General features: G+C 39.9%; 1 protein-coding gene across 2 annotated transcripts in view; it reads left to right on the top strand.

Annotated features, from left to right (window-relative positions):
- Window positions 1-11,943: 11,943 nt before the first annotated feature.
- Window positions 11,944-16,672, top strand: part of LOC106636888 (band 4.1-like protein 4) — a 41,152-nt gene continuing 36,423 nt past the window's right edge. For both annotated transcript variants that reach the window (XM_089592912.1, XM_023389370.2), the window contains exon 1: window positions 11,944-12,057. In XM_089592912.1, coding sequence (XP_089449038.1) covers window positions 11,944-12,057 — 114 coding nt within the window. The remainder of the gene's footprint in view (window positions 12,058-16,672) is intronic.

The following is a 16,672-nucleotide window of genomic DNA, read 5'->3' as shown; positions in this document are numbered from 1 at the left end:
TGGAAGATCGCGGTTCACGGTCCTCGTTCTTCTTCCTTAAGGCAATGAAATTCATTACGTATGTTCACGAGGGAAGGGGTTTTATGCTGCTCCCAATCCAGTTCAGTCGTGTAGAGGTGGAAGTGGTTTACGGCGGAAAATAAATGTAACGCAAATGTGCAATAAAAATTTATACAATATATTTACAGTGCTTAAATTATGAAAATGTGCTCAAGTCAAGGCAAGCGGAGAGAAGCTTTCTCTGCCGCCGCGGCGCGCTAACTAACATACTATGCTCGCAGAGCAATATTTATAGAGACAAAAGTTAAAGTAGAAACTTCTAGTACATTGATAAATAAAGGTACAAGAGTAAAGGTAAAACGGTCTCTTGGGCATTGCAAATGTACGCGATGATAAAGGCGTATGATCGGAAAATTACTTCAACTTTAATACAAGAATAACAAACGTGACGCAATTTGAATTTAGAAAAGGTGTGTCGGCAAATATTCAGGTACAAAACTGAACAACGTATACACACTGAGCTAACCCTCATTATGTCATACTTGTTTTTCGTTGAAATTGATTGCAAAAAGTTTTTCTTGTAAATATATATGGGGTTCCATTTCATAGGCTGAGCCTCAAAGTGTGACTAAACAATTACAATTTCTTTTTTTAATTTCTCAAAAGCTCAACTTTGAATTCACCCACTCTAAGCAACCCACGTGATCAGTTGCAACCAATCACGCGTCTAATAAAAAGGCTTCAGTGACGAGGCCATTGATATTTCATGAAAGATTGCGTAAAACCTTTTTTTTCAATAGATTTAAGCTATTATATACAATAAGATATTTTATTTGATTCAAAGGGTCAAGTATTTCTGAAAATTACAATTAAGCGCATCGGATAATGGCTTGCGGAACTCATTAGCTAAACACAGCTGTTAGGGATACATGTATGGGAATACAATGGGGCCATTACAGCAGTACAGGTGGAAAAGCTGTGGCTCCTGGAACGAGAGCTCGTCGAAACTAATCAGGCGCGTCTAGCCCGTTCCAACAGGTACAGAGCTCGGTCAGTCTCATATTTATGTATATGTATACCAACATCAGGGAAATGACGATGAATGGATCCACCAACAACATCGATCCATTACGCAAAATTCTGGTAACGATCAGCCGATTGCTTCGGGACGATCAAAAATACAGGGAGGCCGTCGTTTGCGCATCTAAAACAGATTTGGGCCACGTATACTTTTTCAATTTTTTTGCAATTTTATTTTTTACTCAAATGCATTAATCATACACAAAAAAAAAAACAACTCCTAGATGTACTTAATTTTCCTCGTGAAATCGCTCATGTGTACCCAAACACTCCGTCATCCGCGCATGACGACAAAAGAGGGTCGACGTGTAACCCATCGCACAGAGAAAGTATATATACATACCACACAGCACAATAACTCGCCACACGTATATTATTAACTCTTTGTCTTTGCCGTGAAAATTCAGAGTATTTTCGCGAGACTATATTATTATACCTACATACTTACATTCACCGGCAATATCGCTCTCTTCTTCGTTCAATGCCGGCGTTCGAGTATAGGTACGTCGCCCGGTAGCCGGCGCTATGATAAAATGCACACAGACACACACACACACGCAGGCGCGCGTTGCACACAAAGAGACAATGACTCGTTAAGTACTAGTTTGCAATCTAACTCTCGACAAACGCCACACACTTTGCCTCGTAGGTACAACATGCATAGATACACGTATGTACATATAAATACACACAGAATAATAGTAGTGTAAGCTTGCCGTACAAACCGCATCGCGTATGGTATTTGAGTCGCGATCGCCGCTTGCTCGCGCGCAAAAAGAGCTTGCGAACCGGAAATACGTGCTCCTATACGAGTGGGCATTTATAGGCTGTTGTACATATACTGATGATTGTTGGGAACAGATACGCGTTAATACGTGCGTGTATGTAACATGTGCATGCACGTTCGAAGGGATTTGCGAGGATTTAGGATTGGAAACAGGTGTTTGAGAGTATTATCACAGTATATTATATATATACATGTATACAGCGTGTGGCAAAAAGAGAGAAGAGAGGGAGAATCAATGCGCGGCGGCTGATGGAGTTTTTACGTGCAGCATCAGCTAGATTGCGGTATTATACGTGAAGAAATCCTTCGTCATGAGGTTTAGGTAAAATTTTTTTTTTTTCCAAGCACACCCTTTCAATTGGTCCTGTTTTCTTAATCCGCGCGCGATCAAATTATTAGAAGAACGGTGCTTACCTCGGTGCTTACCCCAAAAAGTATATAGACGGGATGGGTTTTTTCCATTATTTTCAAATTGTACTTTTTAAACGATTGATGGGTCACGTGATCAAGTATATTTATTCCAAATTTCATTGGTTTAAGCTAAGGCACGGTAAACGTAAGGCCTTTCCACCCACGGTAAAAAAAAATAAAAAAAAAAAAAAATTCTTTTGCCACTGTTTCGCTGTATGAAAGGCTATTGTTTAAGTACGAGATATTAAAAACCACCACCTCGTATAGCTATACACGAAGGATACTTTAATATTGAAAAAAAATTATAATAATAGTTTTGGCAATCCTGCACCACCGTTTTTCCCCATACAAACTTGCTTCACGAAACGGATATCTTGGGTAAGTTTTTGCGGAATGACTCGTATAAAAGTACACACGTGTTCGAGTACATGTGGGTGACAACACGCGAGGGAAAATCCTGTCACCTATACGTATACACACACACACACACACATGGGTGCACATTTCGTACGATTGTTTTAAAAACGCCGCGTCGACGTGCCTCGTGGAAACGGATCAATTATGCAGACGCACCATTGCCTCTTCTCTCCGTGTCTCGCGTCCCTATAACGAGCAGCTCAGCCGACTCCCCCGCGTTTCTCTCTCCCCGTCTCTCTTTCTTTCGTCTTCGTTACTCTACTCGGGGGTTTTTTTTTCCCACCCCCCATCCCCCCCTTTTTTTGCACCGTCGTTCCTCCTCTATGTACGACATTATGTCTCTTATCGAGCGCGGGAACGTCTTTTTCGCCGATTTGCACCGCTTTTCCCGTGCTCCCTCGGCGAAGCCCATTGTGCGCGCGTTGCAAGGCCACGGATTTTCGCGATATTACTCGCACGTCATAACACACCGAAAGAAATTTCCTGCCACTATATAAATACGCGCTCCTTTTTTTTTTTTTTTTTTTTTTTTTCCTTTACAGTGTACGGATGTACCGGTATAAAAAAAAACACACGTGTGCGCAGAGGGAGCCAACTCAACCGATGATCGACAACACACCAGGCGCGCCCGTCGTCGAGGGCACCTACGTGTCTTTCTCGGGCTCTTGAAACTTTTTTCGAGTACATCGCGTACGTGCCCGCGTTTCCACCAGGCGCGTTGAACACGATACCTACGCACATGTCCATTCATGTTGTTTTTCGGGTGTGTACATACATACGCGTATATATGTTGGTACATATATATATATTTTTTTTTAGGGCCCCTCATGTGGCACACATCTGACTCTGGTGGTTGTACGACGAGTTATACCGTCTTCCGATTCGCGTTTGTCGAAAAATGAGACCCCCCTGTATGAACCCCCTCCTTTATCTCGTATACGTCTCTGGACTAGCTCTCCGGTGCTGTTTAATAAGCGAGGGCGCGTAGCTTTCGGCACGTGTTGTTTGGATTGAGGCTCGTTCCACGAAGCGGTTGTCGGTGCCGCTCGAATTTTTCAAATGGACCCTATTTTGTTTATATGTATGTACACGCTTGGGTATAGACCGTATATATACCTAGTGTACATTAGTACACGAGCTTTGAGTAGTACAACCGTATAATTGGAAGAAAACCACATCCGTTGGGTGTATAGGGACTGACAATGTGTGCATATTAAGAAGTATAAGACTCGATTTTTTTCGTCAAACAAAAGTAGGGTATATCCGGTGCAATTACGCGAGCGCTGTTGCGCGACTGAGGTTGTACTTGTACCGATCAGGTCGTGGTTTCGCGTGACAGCATGCGTTCTTCGTTTTCCTGTGATGTTGATTTAACGTAACACAGATGTGTGCTTTCGTTGGCAGAAAACAAAAACGTGAGTTGTAATACAATGCTTTTGAAAATTCATTTTAGAACCCGGGGATTTATACATTTTGCATTTGGAGAATTTGTTCGATTTGGTCCGTTTTCGACGACTGTCTTAGCAATACAGCTTTTACGTACTTAATTTTAGCCATTTTTTTTTTTTTTTGAAGCAGGATGCTCGGAGTTGGAAAATTGCATAGCAGAGGGGCAAACGTCGAAGAATCGGGTATTTTTATCCCTCTTGCGATTTCACCGTTGCGTCGAATATTGCGAGTTTTAAAAGTATCTTTTGAGCCGTTTGATCGACATAGACGAGATTTTACCGCGTCAGCCGTGTGAACGAAACGTTTGCTCTCGTAAACATATTTTATTTCTCAATACGATTCAATTGACAATGATCAATACACAATTTTTTACTAATCAAAAAAAAAAAAAAAAAACTAAAGAAAAATTTGTTTGATCATGTGGCCCAATCCTGGTACATTTTTTACTCACAGTTTTTTGAATAAAAAAAATTTACATTGGATTTAAACTGAAGATATTTTACGGCAGTTTTTTGCAAAGCTCAGAAGAATGCCACTACTACCAAGTTATTTTACGAGAAGAAATTACTAACGTTTAACTTTTTTTTTTATTCCTATCTATGCGTATCTTACTTGTTTATTAAAAAAAAAAAAAAAAAAAAAACTATGTCACTGTATTGCATAAATTACACTTTTCATGAATCAAAAGACAATTATTATGATTGCCTATTTTTTCAACACAGGATGTGTTGTTCTCTTCGTCGAGATAATCTTTACCATCGATGTTTTCTCAATATTCTCGAAATTATATACCCGTAAACCTTCTTGCTAGCCACGCTGCAACTTCCCCCATCGTTAAACATGCGATCCGTTTGGAAAAAAAAAAAGTTAAAACAGGATGCGTAGGTGCCTATATGAAATTAGCCTCTGGTTTTTGTAGCCTTAGGCAACATCGGGTGCTTCGCTTTTTTTTATTTTCCTTTTTACCTCTTTGTACAACATAGGTAAAAATTTGAAAAAGTTTCTTCTTTTTGTACATAAAGTGTATAAAATAATAATAATTTAAATATAATAAAATAATTCAAACATAATTCTAATTTTATTTTTATTCTAGACGTAACTAGATGAATACCTTTATCAATGCTTGTATTTGTTTTTGTTTAATTTTTAAATTAAAAATATTTTTTTACGATCACCATTAGGACAAAAAAAAAACTCTGATAGATCAGAAGATATCATATTATACTTACAACACACGGTAATGAAGATGAGCATTGTTTTTTTTTGCATTTCTTAAAAAAGTAAGAACACTTTGTGCTTTACTGTTCAGCACTTTAATTTTAACAACATAATTATCACAATCGACAAATAAAATACGTAAAATATGTTAAACTGAAAAAAATTAACGAAATACATTTCAAGTGGATCGAGAAGAAGTCTGTGGCTTCCGAAAAATTCCTGGCAAAGCCCCATAAGTACACTGGCTAATTTTCCCTTCGGCCACCCCGAATTCCACGTCCAGGCCGATCCCGTCAATGAACGCAACGCCACGACAACAGCAGTCATCGATCGTAATCGCTTTGAAATTCGACGACGCGAAAACAGTGTAGGGTAGTCGCAAATCAAAAGCCCTTGGCCGAACGAGCATCCAAGAGCTGATACTGTATCTATATGTATATAACACAGACGTATATAATACTCGACGATGCTAATTGACAAGGGGATCAATTAGAAGAGGGCCGATTAATTGACAGATTGGCACGTGCACTCGCGTTTCTTTGTTTCGAGGCTGCGGCAACACTCCGAGCTCTACGTGTATACGCACCTATGAGTGTATATTATATATACCCATAGCCACGGGGGGTGGCAAGGCCTCTCTTGGTGTTGATCTCGATCTCGTTTAAATCCGCACTGATATCATTACCATCTTTTCACACGTACACACATATATGTATATACGCACGCGCAACGAAAAGTGCCAGAAGGGTGGGTATAGCTATAAATTTTATTAGCACCGCCACGACACGAGCGTATTTATACATGTATATGCAGTTACGAACCAGTTTCTCGCGCGCGACGTCCTTTCTCCCCCGACCCTCCTGCAGCAGAGAGAATATGTTTGGATACTCGGGAGAGAACCGCGCGCGAGAAGAGAGAGAGAGAAAGAAAATAATCTGGGTGTGCATTAAAAGGACGTGCGAGCGCGCGCAAGGACTATACAGTACTTATACGGCGGAAAAGGGGGAGGTATTATGTTTTCCAAAGAGCCACGCGCGAGTGCGTTAGTGTATACGCAGGCTTTTATTACACACCGTGGAGGGGGGTGGGTGTAGGAGCGAGGCGCGCTTCGTCCTTTTTTTTATTCTCCCGACGTCTGTGTAGTCCTTGTTGTTCGCGCCACGTTGAAAAAAAAAAAAATATATATATATATATTTATTTATATACATACAAATAGTATTGATTTATTGTGGTCTTGACAGTGTGCTTACACTGATTTGACCCATAAAAATCTGCGATGTATCAGGTTTTTTTTACTCAATTTTTGGGATTATCAGCATTTAATTCGCATTTTACAAGCTAATTGGCAATAAGTTTTTAAATGAAAAAAAAAAAAAAAAAAAAATCGGCTTTGAAAAAGTTACATCCTCGTTGAGCGCAAGCTATTCGTAAATGAGAATAGCCGATTTCACTACAATGTCATTGACTTTTTCCTCGAGAGAAATATGGCACTTCCGTTGCATTGTTCATTGAGTTCTAGAGCGGATTATGAAAGAAGAGATAAACGTACAAAGCAAGTGACCTGAGCAGACGAGTGTGTTACTGTTACTCTAGCAAGTACTGTAGTCGTATACGAGTTATATTATTATAGGTACTCGAGGTTTTGTAAATTTTGCTCTCCTCGGCCTGTAAAAAAAAAGTAATAACCAATAAATAAGTAGTGTCTTCGTAAGCCTGTCAGTGCTTACGATTACAAACTTGGGCACAATTAAATTTAAACATATTAAAAGAAAAACTTTTTTTTTACAATTTAATAAATGCATAATATGCACATGATTTTAGACGAGAAAATTTTTTTTTTCGCCACTATTTACCATACGATGTTGAGGAGAAACGTTATTTATTTCTTCCGTTTGTTGGAAGAAATTTCGTTAAACACACAACTCATAACTTCTAACACTTTGAACAAAAAAACGTTTGTCGAAAAATTAAAAAGTTACCGTTTCCCTAGTCAGGCTACCAATAACCAGGCACATCATTTTCAAATACACATACACGGAACAAAACGGTATTAAAAACGATTACATGTACCTACATTGCGATTATAATTGCAATTTGTCAACCCAAGCATTATTTCCATGCGTACCCGCGCACTCGTTCATCGATCGGACCCACCGGAATTATTAAAAACTTTGATAAAACGATGAGGACAGATCCCAGATCGCACCGAAGATCCACAAACACCTATATATACCATCTTCCGCGATCAAAAGCCTTGGTCGCATATACCGAAGAAAAGCCACAGGTAAGTACACGCGAGTCGCGAGTCATTAAACCCCAGCGGTGGTTGCGCAAGCATATAGTGCCGGAGAACCGTGAGTGACGAGCCGGCAAGGAGGAGAAGGAAGCGCGAGATTTCTCTCGCTTTTTCCCTTTTCTCCCGAGCGGGTAGCGTCACACAATAATTATACATCGGCAGCCAAGGGAGTCGAGGAAAAGATATTTTATAGGCGCACGTGCGTAACTATAATCCACACGGAGGAGGCGACCGGTTGCTGTTGCGGAGAGCAACGCTCCCCCTGTCTTTCCTTTTTTTTTTTGTTACTCCTTTCCCCTTCCTTCTCCCCTCGCGGGGTGTATACACATATATACCTCGTTTACCGGGGTTTGCATCAACGCCCGAGCCTCCCTGCATGCATACACGCAGACATACCTATGAACATATACTCTGCTCGCGGTCTCTCCCTGCTGATGCGCGGAGTTTTTCTGAAGCGCAGCTCTTTCCTATTTTCATCTCCTTCCTCATCCGCTTCGCCGCTCTGTTGCATAATACGTGTGTGGATACAGCTTTTTTTTTTTTTTTTTTCCCATCGATTTTTACATTTAAATCGCGAAATGACGAGATGAGGTATCATATTTGTGCGTAAATACGCCGCGAAAGGGAGGACGAGCGACATGTATACGTGCACGTGTATTGTGAGTGCAGGGGGTTTCAAGCGAGGGGCTCTTTCCCCCTGTGCAGTTTCTCCTCGTATTCGGTGCTTCTTTCTTTTTTTGCACTTGTTGGCGCATCTGTTTTTTCTTTTTTTTTTTTTTTTTTTCCTACTCATTTAGATTATCCTGTTTGCGAGTGCGCTTGAAAAAACCTTCGGACAAATTTAATGTTTCCACTTGATTGCTGCAACAGTATAATATAGTGTGTATACTATATTTTATGATACATCGTGTGCACGTGCTTGTATTTTGTACCTCGCCTGCGGGACGTGTTTGCTTTTTTTTTTCTTCGTTAAATTCGTTTTCATTTGGGATTTCGGGGACCATTCGCGTTCGGCGCGTGCGGGTGGAATTAAAAAATTTACCAAGTGCGTTTTAACGAGTTGTGCGTCAATTAACACGCACGGATTTCATGAATATTACACGTCTTTCGTGGTGATTTCGGGATTGACACTGCATGCGACAAATAATTGGAATGATTTTTCTTTTTTTTTTTTTTACCTTGGTGCTTTTATCTCGTGCTAACGAGTGAACTATATGGATATGTGACTCATGATAATTGAAGATCAAAAATAAAAAGGGGATCGAAAAAATGTTGATATTTTCAATCTTTCTGGGAATTTTTTTTTTTTTTCAATTTCGTGCCTTTGAATTTTTACTGTAAAATAATTAATGGGTACACGGATTCCTCGAGCCTGAGCTTTTCGCTATTATTGAAAATAATACTTCAATGTATCTATTGGAGTGTGTCATATGCTCCGTCAAGTATTAATTGTTTGAATAACAAATAAGTCATTATTTCAGGACTTACATAAAATATTGTTTTGAAAAAAAAAAAAAAAAAAAAAAAAAAACTAATAAAATACAACCCTTTTTCGCACTTGCGTAATGTTTTTGCAAGTCATAGCAAATAAGCGGTTCAAAGGAATAAAAAAAAAAAATAATAATAATAAATATGTATTATTCACTTGCGAAACATTTTTTAATTGTATTATAAACACACGTGTAAGTCTGTATGATGTATGGAAAACCAATTGGGTACTGCGAATTCATAATATTTATTTATCTTTAAGAGAGATCGATGAATTGAATCAATAGAAATGTTTTTCCTGGAAAAAGTATGTATACATCAGGTAACCAATTAAATTTCGTATGCAAGTTGTTTTCGGCTGCAAGAAACAGCACACTACCTAAAGGAAAATAAAAAAAACTTTTATACACAAATAAGGTGAAAAATTGAAAAATCAGCAGCACAGCCAGCGCAAATTGAGACGCTCCGTCAACTCGACTCTCCAGCACGGCCCTCTTGCGAGTAAAATTCCAAATCCTCGGTGCAGCTACTCTTGGAAAAAAAAAAAAAAAAAAAAAAAAAAAAAACTCCACTTATGGATAATGCACTTGCTCTTGGGAGAAAAAAAAATTTTTTCTTAATGGGACTCACTCCCGCCTCACACACGCATGGCAACTCGAAAAAAACCTGCATCAAGCAACAACGTACGGCACACACTTTCGCGCAACTCGTGGAAAATGCAAATGTACAACAAAACACGACGACGACGACGCCCAGCAGTCTGTAACGGTAAAGACAAGCAGCGCGAGAGAAAGAGCAGGTACATAAGGAAGCGAGGCGCCGGGGCTTGAAAAACTTTTATACTCCGTACTTTTATACCCACCACTGCTGCGTGCCGTGCTTTCACGGACTCCCCCTCCTCGTCATTGGACCATTATAAAAGCACGATACCCCTAAAACATACACATATATTTTACACATGTCCACACACACACGCGTGCAAATAACAGGATCTCTTCCATTCCTTGCTCGTACGTCGTATACGTACTATAATAAAAGAGGGAGAGAGATCAGCGCGATAAACGAACATATATACACAGACATTTAACTTGTAACTAAGCATCCCGCGAAAAACACCCTCGCCCCTATACCGCAGCATCCAACATTATCACTTCTCATCCCCTCCCTCTTTTTCCCTTCATTTCATCCCCGCGACTATTTGTACTCGCGCGCACGCGTTAATTTATGTATCCGTCTTTCCTCCCTATATACCCATGCACGATGGAGCTTGCGAGCTTTCTTCGGAGCCCTCCGACGACACGGCAAATTAGTCGCTGCTGCGTATAAACGTGTAGGTGTATACAGGGAGCACAAGTAAAAACGGCCGAGCGATTAAGGCGCGTGTATCCAATTTGGGAAAAAAATCTGCTTTAGCTTCGGTACGGGTGTCTGCATGATCGTGAGCTTTTCGTACTATTTTTGGGGAGAGCGGAAGTTTACGGTGAGGCGACGACGAACACGAGGGTGATGGAGGAGTGTATAAAGTGCGCCACCGCCTACTCTGTTGACTCGAGGTATAGAGAAGGAGGAGGAGAAGAAGGGGAAAAAAAAGGCTCCGTGCTCTCTTTGACTTATTGATGCGACGGGATTTGCTTAGCGGCTGAGTAGTTGTCAGTCGCGCTATCGCGTTTCGGCGCGCGAAAACGCGAGAAAATTTTACGGAAAACGAGATGAAAAGTCGGGAGCTTTTGCGGCGTATGAAGCCTTCTCCAATTAGTATGTTTCCCGTGTGGTTTTTTTTTACCCGTTCGTTGACTGGGATTTCACAATTTTTTTTCACAATTTTTTCAAACTAGTACATAGTGTACACTATGTTTTTGCAGTGAAATGGACGATTTCACTGTTTCAAAGTTGTATAATACTTGTAACTTATGTGAACTAACTATGTTGTACAATTATTTTTATTTGAATCAAGATCGTTAGTTGGGTTACTGATAAATACATAGAATGGGAATTTATATCGAGTGGGTGCGAATAAACAACCCTGACTTTTCACTTTTTTACCAATGACAATCAATCTTTTTCACTTATGCAAATCATGAAATTTAGAGAGTTGGTCATTTACAATATTTTTTTTTTTTTCAAGGATTATACTACATCCACTACGAATTACACACAGGATTTGTTTATCGATTAAGATGGGGGGTGGTAACTTACGAGTATTTATTCAACAGTCATCCAAGAAATTTTAAAGTTAATGTTACATTGTAATTATATGCACAACTATGTACGGTTATAGGCTACTTTGACCTAATGTAAAAAGAAAGAGGAAAACTATGAACCATATTTACGAAAATCTAGCTCAATAGAAATATAAAAGATGAAAAAAGACAACAACTCCTTAAAGATTGTTCGTACATTGAATCACCAATTAAGATTCTTAATGGTAAAAATTCTTAAAAGCTCCCAGTAAATTTCATACACAACTTGGGCACCTCCAGGAGGTATGATAGCCCCCAATATTAGGTATTATTATTTTCAAAGGGCACCGCGATTCCCCCGTCACATGTATGTGTAGAGTAAGTCCAGACGAGAGAGAGAGAGCGAGCTCTGGCTCAAGCGTTACACCGGCAGATATCAAAATTCCCCTAAAGACCACGTCTCGCGCACTTCTCTTGTTACAGAGAGGAGGATGCTGGGCGCGATGTCATGAGGCACATGACCAGTATAGCCACACGTATACGCGACATCGAGGAGGACGACAAGAGGTGAGGATTATCATCGGCGGGGAAGGAGCGAGTGAGGGACAAAGGGAGAAATGGTCGTCGACTGGCTGTGCCCGGGACTGAGGCCTTCCGGTAATCGCAGGCCGCGGCTGTTGCACTGCAAGGTCATCCTTCTCGACGAGTACGAGCTCCTGCAGGACGTTCTTGTGAGTAAATTTTATACTTTTTTTACTCGCTAATCTTCTTTAATCCTGTCGGACATATATACGTGTGTTTTGGTATTTATGTAGTCATCCAACGCTTGTTAGAAATGATCTTTTGAGCCACATTACTCGAGAATAGTAAGTTATATCGCGAATGAACAAAAAAAAATTAAAAAATGGAATAGACCTCTCGTGATGAACCAAATTTATTGTGGAAAACAGGAAAAAATATTAATCGCGTGGAAAAGACGCTTGAAATAAAGGAACAGCGAGTTCAAGTGTCGATCTTAATTTAATCGCCTCCTCGATTACAAGCCTCCAGCATTTTATAAATCATTTTTCGCACAACTTAATCCATTCCAACTCTCTAGTGTGCAAAGTATTTTTTGTATTTTCGTGTATGTACAGTACTGCTTCAATATAACTTTGATTTACCAATAAATCTATTTTTAAAATTTCATCGAGCTTTGCTATATGCATACATTGATTGGAATTTATGCAAACACGATTCACCGTATTGACCTTTGTTCGCGATCGACGAAACAGCTGTGGAGAAGAGTTTACGTATATAATAGGACCGAATTTAGGAGCTTTTATCTGTTTTGAAGACGAAAAAAGCTCGCTCGGGTAGCCACGCGCAATGAAAAAGAACGAAAGAAAAATGAACAGAGATGCGACAGAAAGGAAAAAAAAAAAAAAAAAAAAAAAAGAAAAAGACGCCAACAGTCGAGCTAATTATTTACTGGACTCAGCCCTTGCGAGAAGCTGCATAGAAACCGAGTCGGGCTCCCCCCCCCCGCAGGACGATGATCAAAAGACATTTATTCCGAAAGAGAATTTCTTTTAATTCCAACCCCCACGTCCCTTACCTCGCGCAAAGCGGAAAATCTTCGAGGAGGCTTTTCCGCTTTGATTGTCCGTCGCTTCCCCCTTAACAACTGCCTCCGATTTACCTGTACCCATCGGACCCTTTTTTTTCCTCTTAACTTTTCTAGCCGTCGTTTTGGTAGCTCGGAAGGAGAGCCCGGCATTTAGGCGCAGCCGGGGTCGTCTTCTTGTTATTCCGTTAATGAAATAAGAGAGGAGCAGTGAAAAAAACTAAAAGGAAATGGAAGAAAATAAAACCAAGCGGGTAATTGCTTCTGCCGTCTAATGAATCTTTTCATTCGTGTGTATAATACACTCGTAAGCGTAGCCATGTTTGCCATACGTATGCGCATGGAATAGCCGATGGTAGAAAAGAAGATTCGCATTGATCCTCGCGAGAGACACGGGTGTGTGCCTCTGTATACACGGTATGCATTTGCTTTGGCCATTGATGCGCCGGAGCTGTATGATAGGGAGTTTGGTTTTGATTCCGAAAAAATAAGCTTTTCATTCGGGTGGTGTAAGTATAATCGCGTGTACCACGTATTGCCGATCGAGCGCGCGGGTTTAATTACCGTTTCGGCAGATTTTGGCCAAATGTGCCGTTATGGGTTTCAAGTGGGGGTGGCGAATAAAATGGTAATTTTTTCATCATGAGATACTTGTAAGTACTAGATATTATTTTTTTAAACAAAAGTAATATATTATCATTGATAAAAAAATCACCACAAAATGTGAGCGTCTTGCATGAGAATCAATGTGACCTTTTTTTGCACCCTCGGTAAGAAAAACAGCACTCGTATCTGGTGCAGGTCCTCCGAACGGGGCAAAGGCACACGGAAAGAGGAGTCCCTTGGGAGCTGCTTCGCAGATTCCTCGAGCGCCGTAGACTATTCGTCACTAGGTACGAACACTACAATTAAATTTATTACATCTTTTTTTTTTTTTTTTTTTTTTTTACAACTTTGAGAAATGTGGAAAACAACGTTATCTCCAACGTTTTTAAAATGCTACGTGCCATGAGGAAGGCGTGCATCGATTGTAGCAAGGGTTAAACACACGACTTTGTAACGTGTGCAACGAGCGTTCATAAAATATGTTTGACTCAGAGTCGTAAATACACTGATAATCCCCACTTTATACAAAGAACAGTCTGATTACCCTGCACACGTGGTTACAATAAGTTGCACGTATAATATAATAATACAGCTTACGTCGACAAAACCAAAATAACCCAAAACGCCCAATTCACGATCGTCTTGTGCAGTGTACTCTCGAACTCGGAGCCGATACACTTGTCCCCCCCCCCCCGAAAGCTCTCGTTATTTCGCGCCAACTCGCGATCTCTCAAGCAGCTACTACGACAATCGGCTCTCGACTCTCTCGAGCCGCGGTAAAATCGGCTTTCCCCCCCCCCTCCCTCGATCGGTATCACGTGGGGCCGTAATGTACACGGGGCAACATCCGCGACGTGCAGAGTATACATATCATCGTTGCACGAGATGCATCAGAGAAAGAGAGGACACATGGCTTCTCGATGTGCAAGAGAGGATATAATGCGTATACATTGTACACGCACTCTGACGTGTACTCGCGTCTCGGAGTAATCTTTGAGGAGGCTCCGAATTATATACCGATCGCGCCGACCTTGAGCTCGTGCCATTATTCACACTGAATGGTACGTGCACGAGAAGCAGAGGAGAGAGACAGAGGAAGATCCTAATGGGAGTCTGATGGCCGCTCGCATGGTGCATCGGCCTCTTATACATGTGTACGATGGGCGTTGAGCGTCGATGCATCATTTTGACGTTCGCCGCCGCTGCTATCATACGTAAACAATTTGGAGGCTACATCCACAGGAGATATCCATCAGACCACTTCAATGCAAATGTATAGGCTTGCCTATACGTGATATGGATACGTGGTTGTTCGGTTGGAGGTGGTGGTCGTTGTTGGTTCAATTTTACCGGATGTCACGTATATAACGACGACACTTTGGTGGTCGTTGATGGTTTGGCTAATAAATATGAAGACGATCCTACTGAGGAATAGATTTTTCGGAAGATTATGTAAATGTTATTACTGTAGAGGTTCATGTTGGTGGCACAATTGCTTATTGTTGTTGTTGAATTGCATCACCGGTACTTTAGTGCAAAAACATAATCAGTACCTAGTACTTATCATGATAAAAGCACTCATTGTCTAGATAATCAAACCTCATTAGCTGGAAATTAAATCCGAAATATTTCGGTGAGTTTTCTTATGATTGAAAAAAATTGAATTTACATTATTATTTTATAAAAAGTAGTTACAAAATAAACAAAAAAAATTATACTTTTTTGAAAATGCAAGGGCCCTTTGTTCAAGTAAACTTAGGACAACCGATATTTTAAAACTTCAGTCACCAGAATCAAAAGTGCTTTCTCTTAACTTCAAACGATAATTAACCTATTAATATAAAAAATTTGTCAAACTACGTCAACAATAATCACCCTTCACGACAAGTTGAGTATCAAAGAATTGACTCTGTCTATTGTACTCGTATTAACAAAGCGCAACTTTGCAAAAGCAAAATAACTATTTTTCTTCGAACTTCAAAAACGAGATTTAATTAAAATCTTCTGAAAATGAAAATTCGCGCATAAGCAGCAATCTGCAACAAGATAATACATCACCGTCGTTGAAAATAATTTTTCCCAATCTGCAGTAAAATAAAAAAACAAATGCACACCCTTCGTTAAGCTAAACAAGTGTAACGAGACTTTTTTTTTTTGCGCAAAAATAAAATTTCACCGTCGAAATATTCCCGTAAATTTTTCTGGATTTCCGCGTCAAAACCCTTAAAGTGACTTATTAAAAGTTGATTCTATAAGGAGACGCGAGTGAGAGTACACCTGGGTATAAGCTATAATTAAAAAACCTACGCCTACACCGTGAGCATAGAGCCTTTGTATTTCATAGGTTCATATTACGGCACGTCGGGTGGCGCGCGCATTTAAATGAAAAGAAGTTGTATTTCGTTTCTCGCACTTGCTCTAACATTCATCTAGTTAAACACTACTCGACCGCGGTCGCGTTTTTCCCTCATTTCCATTCGCACGTAGATTTTATAACGAGGTGAAATTTTCTCGAGGAGAACAAGAGGAGCAGTAATGAGTGCTCAAATCGAGGAAATGTTTCTCTATAGACCAGGTTTTTAGCGGTAAATTTTTTTTTTTTTTTTTTTTTTCATTTCATTTTGTTGGTGCGCTTTTTATGTTTTTTTATGTTGGTATATTACTATGTAGTTGCAATAGAAACGCATTTAAATGAATGGGTTTTAAAACAACTTTTCTTCCTCGCCAAAGGTTGTAAAACTTTTGATGCAAAATTTCCATGATTTTTCAAACCCATGAAACATCAAAGAACAACCGTGTCGAATTAAAATTAGCAGAAACCAAGTACCTATAGGAGCGCAAGTTTAAATTAAATCCTTTGGACAAAACAAAAAATTAAATAAATAAATCATGTGATGTACACCCTCTGGTATGATGATCTGGACCACGCAACGTTTCAACAAACGTTATTATTAAAAATTTATAAAAAAAAAGGTGCAAATGATCTCGAAAAAACTTGTTGGAATGGTCAACAACGTCCAGTGATTTTTACAAATGAAACCAATTATTGGTCAATTTGTTTGCACGTGAGCAACGGTCATCCAAACGTGTTTTGCTCCAAGGAAGTGTGCCTCGATGGCTTGTTTTAAAACGCG

The sequence above is a fragment of the Copidosoma floridanum genome, unplaced genomic scaffold (genome assembly GCF_036245765.1).
Source record: "Copidosoma floridanum isolate Cflo_tuat_1 unplaced genomic scaffold, Cflo_Japanese_pri ptg000019l, whole genome shotgun sequence".
Classification (NCBI taxonomy): domain Eukaryota; kingdom Metazoa; phylum Arthropoda; class Insecta; order Hymenoptera; family Encyrtidae; genus Copidosoma; species Copidosoma floridanum.
This window is presented reverse-complemented; position numbering and strand designations above follow the sequence as displayed.